Source organism: Cygnus olor, chromosome 4, assembly GCF_009769625.2.
Source record: "Cygnus olor isolate bCygOlo1 chromosome 4, bCygOlo1.pri.v2, whole genome shotgun sequence".
Lineage (NCBI taxonomy): Eukaryota > Metazoa > Chordata > Aves > Anseriformes > Anatidae > Cygnus > Cygnus olor.
Genome location: NC_049172.1, coordinates 50,400,972 through 50,415,119, shown reverse-complemented (window position 1 = coordinate 50,415,119; position 14,148 = coordinate 50,400,972). Strand labels below are relative to the sequence as shown.

The following is a 14,148-nucleotide window of genomic DNA, read 5'->3' as shown; positions in this document are numbered from 1 at the left end:
GGTCTGTCTCCAAGCTCGATCCAACAGCCTACCTTCATCGCTTCATCTAACACATTAAACATTTATATAACACTATATATGCACACACACACATATATTCTCTGTATAAATTTAATTATTTGCAGCCATGTCGTCTGACAAAATCAAATCAAACTATAATAACAAGAGACTTTCTTCCTGTAAGACCTTTTCTCCACTCTCAAGTCAGTACCTTTCCATTGCCCCTTCAGACTCTCATCATTTTATTTAAATGTCAAACACTAGAACAGAATATGCAGTATTTATCTCAAATAATACATACAAAAATAAAACCACTTCAGCACTTCCTTTCATTCAGATACCTTCAAGCATTCCCTTCCACCTCTTTGCATTATACAGGCTCAGATTGTTTAACTTTTCCACAGCTTCTAGCACCTCTTTTAAATTGCTGGTTTTCTGCAGTCCTTCCTTCCTACCAATATAAATTCAAGAATGTTGGCTATGTATGGAAATTTACACCTGACTGCATTAAAACATATTTTAATAAATATAAAAACTTAGCAAATGAACCCAGGCAGAACTGTTAAAGACTTTCACAAGTGACTATTACATTTATCTTGCCATCACTATTTAAGTTCAGAGATTTAACTCCGAACACCCTGTGTCTACAGGAAAAATGCTCTTCAGCCCAACTGAGTTATAAAGGTGTTACAGTCTGTCGTTTTGACAAAATGGTATACTCCCTGCTATGTTTAATGAAAGAATGAATGGTAAAATGTTGTTCAGGCTCCTTTCAGTGGAGTTACTGGCTTTTCCACTGCCAGCATCACCCCCCCCATCTCTCCTCTCAGTTCTTCATGATGAGAGGTCTTCACCCCTGACCATTTTCATGCCTGTTTTCCTGCAAATACTTCCGTGCTTTCTAATCAGACCCTCCTGAATGCTTATATCATTTTAATGTCTATAAGGAAACAGTAGAGTCATGTTTAAATTGTAGGCTTGCCTGATACACATACACATACATATTTATGCACAATGTATACGTAAGCAGGTGTGTATAAAGAAATGTTTCCTTTTCTTCAGTCTTGAATGTATTACGTTTGTAGTGGAAGATAATTCGATCAGTGACACCACAAAACATGTTTAGACCCCTTTTTCTGTACTTTTGGGCTGCCTCATAACATTTTTCATGAAGTTTCAAAACTGGGGTCCAAGCACTCACACTCACCTTTTACTTTAATAGGATCACTCACAATAATAAACACTTCTGCAAGCAACTGTTGCAGAGGTCTTCCAATGTAGTTGACTTTTTAGTTATCGTTTCAAATTATTTTTTACATTTTTCCTTTGACTAAAAGGCTTTAATTTTAAGATTTCAACACCCAAAATTCATTGCATGCCAAATCTATTTTGTGTCCTTAACCTGTTTTGTCCATGAGATAATAACGCAGAGATTACAGTTCCCTGCATATGTGCAAGTTACTAATAAAAAAGTAAACTGCCTTCAAATAAAATAACTGAATCTGCATACAAATAAAAATGAAATGCACGTTGCAGGAAGTATTCCTGGTTGAACAACATGGATAATGACCTATCCATTCTGATAGCAGAAAGTCTGTCCTATACATATTCTACCTTCAGATGATTTGAAAAACTGTATAAAGAAGCACCCCTACTCAAAAGCTAGCAGGTATAAATTAGGGACAGAACACCAGTAAGAAGAAGAGATTGTGAGAGGACCAAGCATGCAGGGGATGGAAACAGGAGCTCTCATGAGACGGAGACCTACGCATTTGAGCATATGCCCTTCCAAACCCAAGAACAGAAACCTGGGCACTGCCCCATGGATCAGCAATTGCCAAGAAATCCATCTCACTGCAGTGACCCCCTGCACGTGAGCCCTGTCACTGCCACAAGCACTCCACGAGCTGCAGGTTGCCGCCTGCTCAGCATGGTTCTGCGTGGTGGAAACTGCTTGCCTGAAGCAACTACAAACAAGCAAAGGAATGAATAAATCCTTTCAGGAATTTGCTAAAGCACAACAGTTGAGAGGAGCAACATCTGAATTTGGACCACCACTGTATACTCAATTCAACCTGCATACAGCAAGCCATATTGCTGTACATTTCATTCTTTGTAATTATTTACTGATTTTATATGATTATCTCATCTTCAGAGCACAGGATGGCGAGGTGATTACAGCGAATGGTAACTAAGGTGTGCATCAGTTGCATTAAAAAATTCATGCAGTATGTAGGAAATAAGGCAGGGGAGCATAGGACAGTTAAACTCTTATAGCTATTCAAAGCTATTTGTAGGAAATAGACACCTAGCACAAAGGTTTACTTGACAGTGTGCCTGTAGCATCACATGATCTTGATACCATGCCTTTGGCATAGCAGAGTCATGAGCACAGCCCACTTATGTTTTGTGAGAGAGGCAAGTCCACAAAAACAATTAAGGAAAACATTCAAAACATGTTTATGCTGTGGAAATATGTTTAATAATTGCAGGTACACAAAGTTAAAAGGTTATTAACATTTTAAATTTAAAATTTTTGTAATTGTATCCAGTAAATTAGTGATTTTGTAAAATAATTACTTTTTAAGACTAATGGGTGCCTTTGCGTTTCCCATTTAACTTTAGGACTGCAAACTACTTGCGTATATTAAAAAAAAAACACCTTAAAGGGATACTAATACTAATACTGAATCACTGAATCATAGCTCAAGCAAACTAAAGATCACATTTGCATGAAGTTTCCAGTTTAAAAATAAATCATTTATTTCAAGAGCACGCTGTCTGCATTACGAACAGAATTTTACCTAATCTGTGATAGCTACTGGCTACTACATTCTTCAAAGTGTTGGCGTCACTGCTAACATGACTTGGCAAAACACACCAAACACATCTTTCCTTGAAATTATACTTTCAAAAAATCATTATTTCAAAGAAATATCAACAGGAAACATGCTTCAAAGTATTAATGTAGGAACATTTTTTTTGTTGTCACTATTTCCTTTTGTAACTTTACAGAACTTTGGAATATTAAGAGGCCTTGTTTCCAGTAACCACTTAAAACAGTTTTGAAGGAAGTCAATAAAACATAATCCAGGCAGAAACCCTGTTTGCAGAGGTCTATTTATTGTTGAAGTAATCCCTTAGAAAAGTCAACAATATCTGCCGATGTTTTTTTCAGTAGCCATATATATATTGGCCATAATATATTAGCTTGTTTCAGAAGAAAGAAAAGCAGGACCATTTCAAGGGATACTATGGAAAAAAAGGACTCACCAAAGGTTCAGCCATTACAACTTCAATTTTCTTTTCAGCTTGAACAGCAAATTCAGCGAAGAGGCTTTTGATGACATACTCGCCAGGTTTGACATCTGGATCAATAGTAATGTTAGACATGATGATGCCTCTCTTTTCCCAGGTGGAAACAACACTTGGAGAAACTCTGCGTTTATTTACTCTGCTGGGTGGCGTGGAGGCTATAGGAAAAAAAGAAGAAAAAAAAAAGCTATAAATCAGAGCTTCTAAACACTGTCACTTTTTTTCTTCCCCATCCACCACATACACATATTCACACAGTAAATACTGTAACCCAGAAGGAGGAAATAACTAGTTATAACATCCAACAAGCCTTTTTCAATTTTTACTTCGCTTTAGATAGGGAATTCCACTCTGAAGTTGTATAAGGGAGCACAATGTAAATTCTTTCTGTTACTGATAAAATGCAAAATTGTCTTAAGATGTGTGAACAGCCCCATTCTGAACACAATTGGATGATGGTCATGATAAAGTTTAGAGCCTTTAATGTCTGGACTCTTTAGTTCAAGTATGATTAAAAGTCAAAAAGGTTCTATTTAAAGAGCTATCTCTCTATATTGAGAGACACATCTGCTTGACTTGATTTTTATAAACCATCTGTTAAGTTCAAAGTTCTACTTAGTCTCCACAGATCTTCAAAAGAAGTATCTCTTGGCACTTTTTGTCACTGAGCTGATTTTCTCCTAAAAAGAATGCAAGCTCCTTCTAGACATGTCATACTCACTATTTTCTCCACACTCTAGTGACAAACCTGGAAGACTTTCTCCTTATCAGAAAAATGAATTAATTAATCAATATACACAGTATACCACTGGATATACTAGTCTCTTTTCAACAGTTAGAGCTTTCACTCCTATACTGAAATTGCCAACATGCTACATTTGCATAACATTTATCCAGTTTTATTTTCCTAAGCACTCAAAAGTATTTCTATATTATTACAGCTAACACTCAACGTGAATGCAGTATCAAAAATTAGATATCACAACTCACTTTTGTGTTTAACACATTCATGACAATTAGAGTAAATAATCACAATTTTTGTCATGCACGCAATAAATCAAAATACTTATTGGTATCTCTAATGATGCCACAGATCTACCCAGAAAGTCTGATATTTCTCTAGTATGTTCCGTATCTGTAGTTTGTTGTTTTTTTAATGACATTAGTAATTGATATCAAGAATTCTTTCCTATTGATACTAAGATTTTCTTTTCCTATGATGATTGTTTAGAGGGCTTAGACTCAGTCTATTTTATTGTATCACGTACTGCGATTTGCTCATGTAAGCCTTGCTAGACTTTTCATGGTTAAAATGTGTCAAGATGCACTTGGCCAATTTTGATTAATATTCAAGATTTTCATTTGTTTCATTTGTTCATTTGTAAATGTGCAATTCCTATTAGCTACATATCATCCACAGCTTTCATTCAACATTTTCTCATTCTTCATCTCTTTCATGAGAATACTGGTTACCATAAAAATGAAGCCTTTTGGTCCTTCACTTAGAACCTTCCCAAGTTTGCCTGCAAGCCATTCCAAATTTCTTCTGTCACTCCAGAAGGTTATGTTTTACATAATGCAGATATCCTCAACTTCCAAAGAAAGTATCCATTTATCAAATGCAATACAGAAGTTATCAACAATTTAGCACGAGTGAAAACACAGGAATGGTCATAACTACCTCAGTCTGTAATGAAAAAGGAAGATTTCTTTGCTTAAGCTTGTTAGTACATGACCTGTGTTTTTCCCCTAAGTATCTCTTGCACAAACCTGCTGCTTGATCAAATCACCATTGTTAAGAAAAGATAAGCAGTATAGTTCGAGTAAGACGTATTATTTCCTGCATGCAAGTTGCCGTATGCCCTCTTAGAGACAGGAAGGAATTGCCAAGGTCACGCAGCCAAGCTGCCAGTAATTGGGGCCACCTTAGGTGACACACCAGAACGACCCAGCTCACGCTCTGCACACACGCATGCATGCCATGTGCCACAAAGTGCTTCTGAACGCCCTGTAATGCTTTAATCAACTCTTTGATCTTGGGAGCAGAGGTCCTAGAAGACACTGAAAAGCAAGTGCCACACAATGCAGGCAATGAGAGTTTGGAGATCCTGCTGTGTTCCAGATCCCCACCGTGGAAATTTCCTACAGCAAAGTACACAAAGGCTTTAGGGAAGAAACCAAAGCGCACAGTACAAAGAAAGACAACAACCCAGAACATCCGACTTCAAAGAAAAAAGTCTTTCTTATCCCAGATCTGATGATCCACTTATCCCTCAGCACAGGGCATAAACATGTTGGGCACTTGAAGAAAAAAAAAAACAAAAAAAAAAAACACACGTTTTGTTTCAATACAATTACTGCATGCATCCTCCAGAACGCATGCTTCTGTCATTCTCAAACCCTGATACTTCCAAAGGCAACAAAGGAAATGAAAGAGATCCATTACGGGTCAAGAATGAGAGCACAAAGGTTTGAGGAGAGAAAAGGGGAAAAGAAGGAATACATCCTCCCTGGCCACAGCAGGTAGCAAACACAAACACCAAGTTCCTGAGCTTTACAAAACAGAAAAATGTTGCAACACAGAGATTTTGAACTCGCCTTTCATATCTGTCTAGAGATGAACAAAAACCAACAACAAAAAAACAACACCACCACACACACCAAGTACGTAGTTTGTAAAGACAAACAACTAATGACTTTAGGTACTAAGGTACATAATAAAGCACCTAACAGATACTACACCTTTCTATCCCAACAGAATATTAGGAACTATTAGGAATAGTTCCTTCTATCCTAAATATGAGCGTTTATAGAAATCTGAAGCTTTGTTCTACTCAACAGTGAGGTTTTGGGCTCTCTTGTTTTAAATCACATATTGAGGCTAACAGACTGACAAGGCACGGGAGCGGTTTGACTCCTCCTTTGAGCCCCGCTGGCCCTGTCTGGGCAGAAGGACGTTACCGAAGCAGCTGCCTCGGCTCCTCCTGGCCTTACTGAGCGCAGAGTGCCACGAGCACCCGGGGACCAGGATGGAGGGCCAGCGGCACAGGCCATCGCTCTGGCCCTGCCCATGCTCCTCAGCAGCAAGAAGCTGCAACTTCACCGGCTCTTGTGTCTCTCTACATGGATACTGAGCAGGAGTAAGATACTCCTTAACCCCTGAATGAAATCTGACTTTGCCTTTAAATAGGCAAGCTGGAACAGTGTATTGACACAAAACATTTTTGTCTCCAGTTTTTAAAAGATGGCCTTAAAAAGCCCTTGTCATTAAAGAATCAGGAAAACATTGAGAACTGATCATCCTCAAACTGCTCTCTTCACTTGTCACAGAACAACATGGTGAGATCCCCCTGAGCCTCCCCGCCTCCAGCTCGCAGCCTCCCCTCACAGGAGGGGTGCTCCAGGCCCTCCTGCACCTCGGTGGCACTCTGATGGACTCCTTCTAGTGTGTCCACGTCTCTAATGTTTTATGCTATTAGCTTTAACACGTTAAGTTTCAAAGCTGCAATCAGCTTCTCCTGCTAGGGATGAGCTTCTAAGGCTGTTTACGTCGACCTAAAAGCAGGCGGAAGGCAGACAAAGCCCCAGGCCGCCTCTCTCACACCTGCAGTGCTGCTTGTGTGACAGGACAGGAAATCCACTCAAAATGAGAAAACCAGACAGAAACCTAACCCTAGAAAGAAGCAACCAGTCCAGCTTCCAGAACCAGTGCAGAGATTGCAGTGGGCACGGCCATGAAGCCAGGCTGCAGCACAGCACCCTTGGATCCCCACGGACCCTGCTCCTCGGCTATAGCTTCGTGCAGCCCCCTTTGATGGGGCGAGCAGCACGATTGTCAGAGGATGCAAACCCCTCAACTATTTCCTGCCCCCTGCCACCCTCCCATGCAAACAAGCACCATTTGCATCTGTGCAAAGAACAGACATGGAAAAAAGCACCATAAATATTATTTTTTTTCCCAGGTTAATTTAGACACAATCACTTCTCCCAATTTGTTCACCACACGGACACACATATGTTTGTGACAGCACCTTGCTTGACGTGTCATTGCGGTGTTCACACACACACCCCAATGCTTCAGTTGGTAATGAACCTCCTCACCCCACCCCAGCCCACAAAAAAGGAAAAGAAAAAAAAAAAACAAGAAAAAGGGAAAAGAAAAAAAAGAAAAATGTCAAACTGCAGCAGTTGTAAACACTGCCATGAGAAGATTACAAATATCTTAGATTTGCTAAAGTGCCAGCACATTCAAATAGCTGGACAAAAGGCTAGGGTTTACTACTTTCATCTGCAAACTTGCTGAGGACTCTTAATGATTCCTACCCTGCATTTGACAATGGCTGTGGTTTTAACTGCTATGTAAAACCAGTACATTAGTTTAACACAAACAGGAAAAAAACACATAGGAGGGAAAAGGGGAGGGAGCTCGTCTGTGTTTAATAAAAGGATATATACACAGTAGTTCTTTAAAGGAAAGCCAAAATCTATTATCAGATTTCTTAACTAGGTCAAACAACATTATATCTGGTATAATTATGTTCAGTGGGATTCATTTACTCACGAACTTGCAATTGATAACATTGTGAAAAGGGGTCTATGTGGATTTTAAACAGCATAATGAATGGAGAAATCTCATTATAGGACAGGATTAAATAAATTCTTTCTACTATTCTCTGCCACTAAAGCATAATCCGTGCCCTGCTCTTAGCTGCCTGAGAAAATATAAGTTTCAAACAGTGTTTTAAAGCTTAAAATTATGGAAGCCTCCAGAATTTCAGACGAAATCTGGAACTAAAAACCATACCACTTGCAACAGTCCAAACCCAAAAAACAACTTTCATAAAACACTGGACGCTATTCACTTGAAACAATATCCTGTTTGTTTGTTCCGATGGGAGCTGGTGCTACGTGGGAATCTGGAAGCAAGCGCCCCTGTCGAGCTGTAGGAAATCTCTGTTACGGTATTGTTTGGTTGCTAGGGCCACACCAAATTGTTTGGATAGTTTCAAGGAACAGTAAAACAATACAAAAGATAATTAGGCGGACAACGTACGCCTAGGTCAAAAGGCAACACACGCTGATGGATGTTAAATTAGAAACAAAACTGTTTCATGGTAAACACAAGAGTCCAGACCTCTAAAAGTTTACTTAATACCCAAGTCAATATTAAAGAATGGTATTTTTATCATCCTGCTTCTCTCTCCGTATAGCCCAAACACATTGAACACATCCTCATGGCTGAGGACATAAGTAGCATCCCACTGGCACCGAGGAGGTTACTCGGGATTCAAACACACCGAGCAGGTACCAAAGGTGTCAAATGCAAGTCAGCCCACGACAGCCTCTGAGTGCATCGTACTCTGTGGCTGATAGGAAATGAGGATTTGCAGCTTTTGTATATGTCTTGGTAGTACTTAACACTTAGCCAAGTGTTGGCCCTTCATACCTACTTTCAATAAGTTATTCATGTATTTTAACTGAAATTTGCTCTATTTTAGTTGCTATTGTTTCTCAGGAAGCTGGAATGGTCAAACTGAAGCAGAACTTCCGCAAGATATCTGCCCTCTTCCAGATACCTGAAAGTAAATCTAGAATTATTATTATTTATTTTAAATAAGGAAACCAACTATAAAACAAGGATACCGAACACACTTTTGAGAAGGACTCCATCATTTTCATCAAGCAGATTACATCCTTAGTTGCTATTTTTAAGCTCATTGCTAAGGTAGTAAATCATTTTATATGGCTTACATTTAACGATTCATCTTCTTTATTATTATTTTTGCGGCACAGATAGTATCACTGCTACTTTGGGCTTCCTGTGATAGTTGCTGCAGAAGATAGTTTGAAAATCCAACTGACAATGAGAAAATTCAAAAGACTGAAAATATTATCTGTGTAGTTACTTAACAGAATTTTAATTAAGCTCTTTGTCTCCTGCTCTGATAAACATCCAGACTATTTTATCCTACCTCACAGAAGTGATATTAATATACACGGAAACATATCTGTAATAATTGTTAGTATGCTTTACAGCAAAAAATCTTCACTTGTTTTACTGGAGAAACCATTTTTTTCCTAATAAGGAGACTGATGCTCAGAAGACATGATCTAACATGCCCAGTAATCACCAACATGCTACGAGCAGAGCCAAAAAGTTAAACCTACGTTTGCTATGTCCCAGCTAGTGGTCTATTTTCCAGAGCAGACAGCTTATTCAAAAGCCTTAACCTCATCATTGTTTTGCAGTTCTCCAGTTCCTATATACCATCAGGTTTCTATTGCTTCCAAAGTCTCCTTACTCACAGAAGTGGAAAAAATCTCATTTCCATGAATATTCTTTGTGGTTTGAATGAAATGGTGAACTTTTTAATGAAGACTACAAAGTTTAACATCTACTTCCCTCATAATAGACGCACTTTCCAAATCTTAGCCTCCAGCCTAGAGATCATATACAAAGAAAAAGCAATTCTAAAAACAATCTGACAAAAATTTCTGAACAAAAGAAATGGAGTACATCTCCAATGGAGGTGTTATTTCAGAACAGAGTAAACGAAAGGGAAAAAAAAAATCTTTTTCTTTGTGGGGGGCTATAAAATAGCAGTGATTAAAATAACTGGAGCATACCTTAAATGATCTGTTTTTCAGTCATGTTCACTTAAGTCACTTAGACTTGCCTTCAGAGCAGTGACGGGAGGATGCAGCTGCTATCCATCCATCCAGTCGGTTTACCTGGGTTGCGGAAGCATGTGAGCTCCAGAACTGCCAGAGGAACTTCCCCGGCTGCTGTCTAAACTACGCACCAGCAGCAGTGCTGCACGGAGCCTGTTTGCAGGTTGGATTTGTTGCCCTATGAGCTCTCGCTGCACTGAGCCCCAGCTGCCCCCAGGCACAGCCAGCACCACCAAACACATTGGCTCTGGGCGGCTCCTTAGCTCGCCAGCATCCCCAAAGTGCTGGAGTCAGCTCAGGTCAGAGACTGCAACAGAAAGCCTCTGCATCTGTCAAGGGTGGGAAATGCCAGCACGAAGATGCCAGCTGCTGCCCAGCTACAGTGCAAGCGGCACTGGGCTCGCCACAGTGACCCACGGGGCTCAGGCTGGCTCTTGGCGGAGATGGCGGTCACTTCTGCACTATCCTGTGTTTTTCCAGATGTTCCCATTTATTTCACCAGCACTCATTTACCAGCAAACGTTACTTGTGCCAACAGATTGTAACCGCTAACAGACTATGGCAAAAGGAAAGAAAAATTGGAGACTTGTAAAATATACATATATATTTATTTTAATCACTTCCAGTTATAAATGGAACTGGCTTAGTTCAGCTGTATGGTTCGGTGCAATGTTTGTAAAGCCAAGTCAAATCTTTCAGCAAGAGGAAGTTGTATATATATGGATAACTTCCCCTCCGCTTCCAAATCAGAATTTGCATTTTTACTTCTGCAGTAAAAATATTTCCTTATTGACAATTAATCTAAGGATATAAATACATCCTAGACAGGGTATGGAATAAAGAAACATAAACGAATATTGCATCAATCAAGTAAGTTGCTAACCAAGCATATGGCTAAAATGCAATGGATGCCCTGGGAAGGAATAGAGAAAGTTCCTGAGCGTACTGTGGAAACTGGTACCATGACAGCTGAGCTTTCAAGTGGATTCAAAGAAGACAAAACAAAAACCTCACGGCAATCTTCTGAAGTTTCACTGTACAAATAATTTTTCTACTCCCAACAAATAAGGATGTCCTTGCTTTATGGAAAGTTGACTCAGCTAGAAGAAGAGATGTCAATGTCTAGTTACAGGTACTCACATGAAGCTTGTTTTCGCCTTTCAAAGTCTCTGAAAACAGATGCAAGAAATTTAATCTTAGCTTTCCCAAAATACAGACAATGTCTGCTGGTAAGCTGCAATACAAATATTATCCCAGGCCAACACAGGGACACGGCACAAGTTCTAAGGCACAAAATCTTAGTTTGGTAGTACCTAGCTTTCCAGGTGTCTGGGCCAGATTACACTCCCTTTGCAGATACAGTCGTGCTGCTGATCTTCACATTTCAAGTTCTTACAAAGTAGTTTTGTTCTTCCACAGATTCAGCAGTCTTTTTCTCCACCACTGTTAAAACCTCTGAGACTTTAATTCAGAATTTGTAACTTTTTGATCTTTCACTTGGCATAATGCTTTCTAGAAATCTAAAAAAACAGTCTCTACTGAGGGAAAAAGGAAAAGAGAAACAGAAATACTACTTCAAAGTTTTTCTTTATAAAAATCAATTTAGGTTTAGAAGAAAAAATCTCCCCTTATTCTTTCCATACCTATGGTAATGGTCTGAGATGCCTTAAGTCAGCCTCCTGTGTGTTGAACATGCACAAGTTACGGAAGGTAAGGTCCCTGTCCTCCTTCTACACTCCTCCCCACCAACATCTTCTGGAGAGTTGTTGCTATATTCTCTGCCCCACAGCAGCTTTCTGCCTTTTCTGTACTAATCTGCAGGCACTCTTTGGGGAAGTGTTCTGAAGAAAACAAGAAATCCTTCTCACCTACTTGCTTTAATGACTGAGCAAATTCTAACCAGCAAACGTTCTGATTCCTGTACTGGACTTTGTATCTTGCAGTCTCATCCCCAACTTATTTTGAGAAGTCTTAAAATGAAATAGCTATTTCTTCCCCAAAACTCCAGAACAAGGGAAGATAAAATAAATTAAAAGATAAAATTCAGAAAAATATTCATAAGTACTTCTTTTGCCTAAATTCAGGTACTTGAGAAGAGAGAAACTGGACCAGGAATTTCTGCAAGTAATTCCTACTGACTTTGCCACTTCTTAACAAGGACTGCACTCGTCATTCCTCCTACTTTTATACGTAGATGAGAAGCAGCAACCCATCACAACCTTTCTAAACTTCTCTCATATGTGGAGAAAGGAGTACTACCGAATTGCAAAATACAAGATTAAGTGTTTAGCCCAGGGATAAGCTCTTCTTCAGGTCAAAAGAAAAAAGGACCACAACCCTTAAAAACTCATAGCAGAGTAATGCATGTTAACCTTATACTGTAAATAGAGAAGCCGCTTCTCTATGGGATTGTGGTTCAACAGGAAGAAGAGCCATGCATATCACATAGAAGCATCTGAATCAGAGGTGCAGATATTTTATACCTATGGAAGGCAGAAAACACAGATTCTTTTCTTACAAAGTATCATGGCTGAAAAGGGGGGTCAGATCTGCCATTCCGAAAAGTGTCAGGACCTCTAGGGCAGCCGTCAGGAAAGGACTAGCAGTTGCTGCTGGGCTTTCAAACACTCACTCCACCTGCTGAGAACATCAGACGTGAGAGGCTGCTACAAGCTGCAGTCTCAAAGACAGCTGCTGCAGCTCGCCCCATCTCCTGTGCTACATAATTCTCACCTAGTCGGTATGAGATAGCAGGGCAAAATGTGTCACCTATGACACGTGTAGCTACCTTGGCAAAGAAGAAATTGAAAATCAAACAAACAAAACCAGAAGATATCACTAGAATGTATGTCAGACCAATTTTACATATTTATATTTTAAAAAATTTTCAACTTCACAAGAGCTAGAACCCAGATAGGAAATACTGGCTGAGATTGTTACGAGTACATGCAAGAAGAATTACAACTCACTGTGTCAACCGCTTTACAGAACCTTTTATGGTAGGCCATATATGCAGACTACGATTAGGAAAAAAAGAAGAAATTCATGAGTAAGTTGGATAGCATAAGGTGCCAAAAGGCCAAACCATACACACGCAATTTGAAAACAACATGACAAAGCACAAAGATTTAGCAGGAGGAAAAGGAAATTGATTTGAACTAAATTGTCTCAAGTCCTGCCCAGTCATTCTTGATTACAGCATGACATCAGGAAATCCTGAGCATTAAGATGTCAGACCATTAAAACTTCAGTTTATATAATTCCTTCTCTAAAACAACTGCCAGAACAGAAAGCCTCTTCAGATAAACCATTTTAATTAATGAAAAAACAATTTAGAATTTCAAGAAATCTTCACTTAGGAAAGGCATCAAAATTATTTCACAGCATGCTTCAAAACTGCTAATATATTTAACATGTTTTGCTTCAGTCACAGAAAGCTGTTCTCAGGCAGGATGAGCTTAAAAGAATATAAAGCATAAATTAGTCTTGTCTCTTTCACCTGCACCTAGTCTGGAACATAATCCGCCTTCTATGGAAGTAGCATAGTGGCAGGAATATAAAGGATCAGTGCTGTTACGTTAAATTCCCAGTGGTAATTTTCAGAAACACATTCACTGTCCTGAAGTTTTATACAACTGTAGCTTTCAACTAGATTTAAAGCTGCACACGTAATAACGCAAGTTAATTTTAACACGTGAATTCTTGCTGGAGAACACTTCTGTATCAAGTTACACACTTCTAAGAGACAAGACACCCCACCAAGTGCACATCTGTTACCTAGGGCCTTCTTTCACAGCAGACTTCGTATCTCGACTTAACACAACCTACTGTCAAAACACTGTGCACAGCACCAGCGAAGTACCAGCGCCGCGCTGTCAAGTAACAGAGATACATATCCTGACACCTCAGTTTCCTTCAAAATATTAAACCGAGCATATGTAACTGAGCAAGTTCTGCTTACTTACAAATTTGGTATTCCCTCAGAACAGTAAAAGTGTAAGAATAAAAAACCTTAAGGCTGTTTCTTAACTTGTTCCTGTATCTTAATGTTGGACTTCTGCAGTGTAAGTCACACCTTCAGTAAGAATGCAAACAAAGAAGCTGTTCTACTCCAGGGTGATTAAATTGCTGAAGTGCTTACCATACTACTAATTGTAAAGA

The 14,148-nt window shown here is 39.3% G+C and overlaps 1 protein-coding gene across 9 annotated transcripts in view; it reads right to left on the bottom strand.

The window, feature by feature from the left end:
- FRYL (FRY like transcription coactivator) overlaps positions 1–14,148 on the bottom strand; it is a 172,266-nt gene that overhangs the window by 96,511 nt on the left and 61,607 nt on the right. For all 9 annotated transcript variants that reach the window (XM_040556796.1, XM_040556799.1, XM_040556800.1 and 6 more), the window contains one exon: positions 3,274–3,473. In XM_040556796.1, the coding sequence (XP_040412730.1) occupies positions 3,274–3,473 (200 nt within the window). The remainder of the gene's footprint in view (positions 1–3,273; positions 3,474–14,148) is intronic.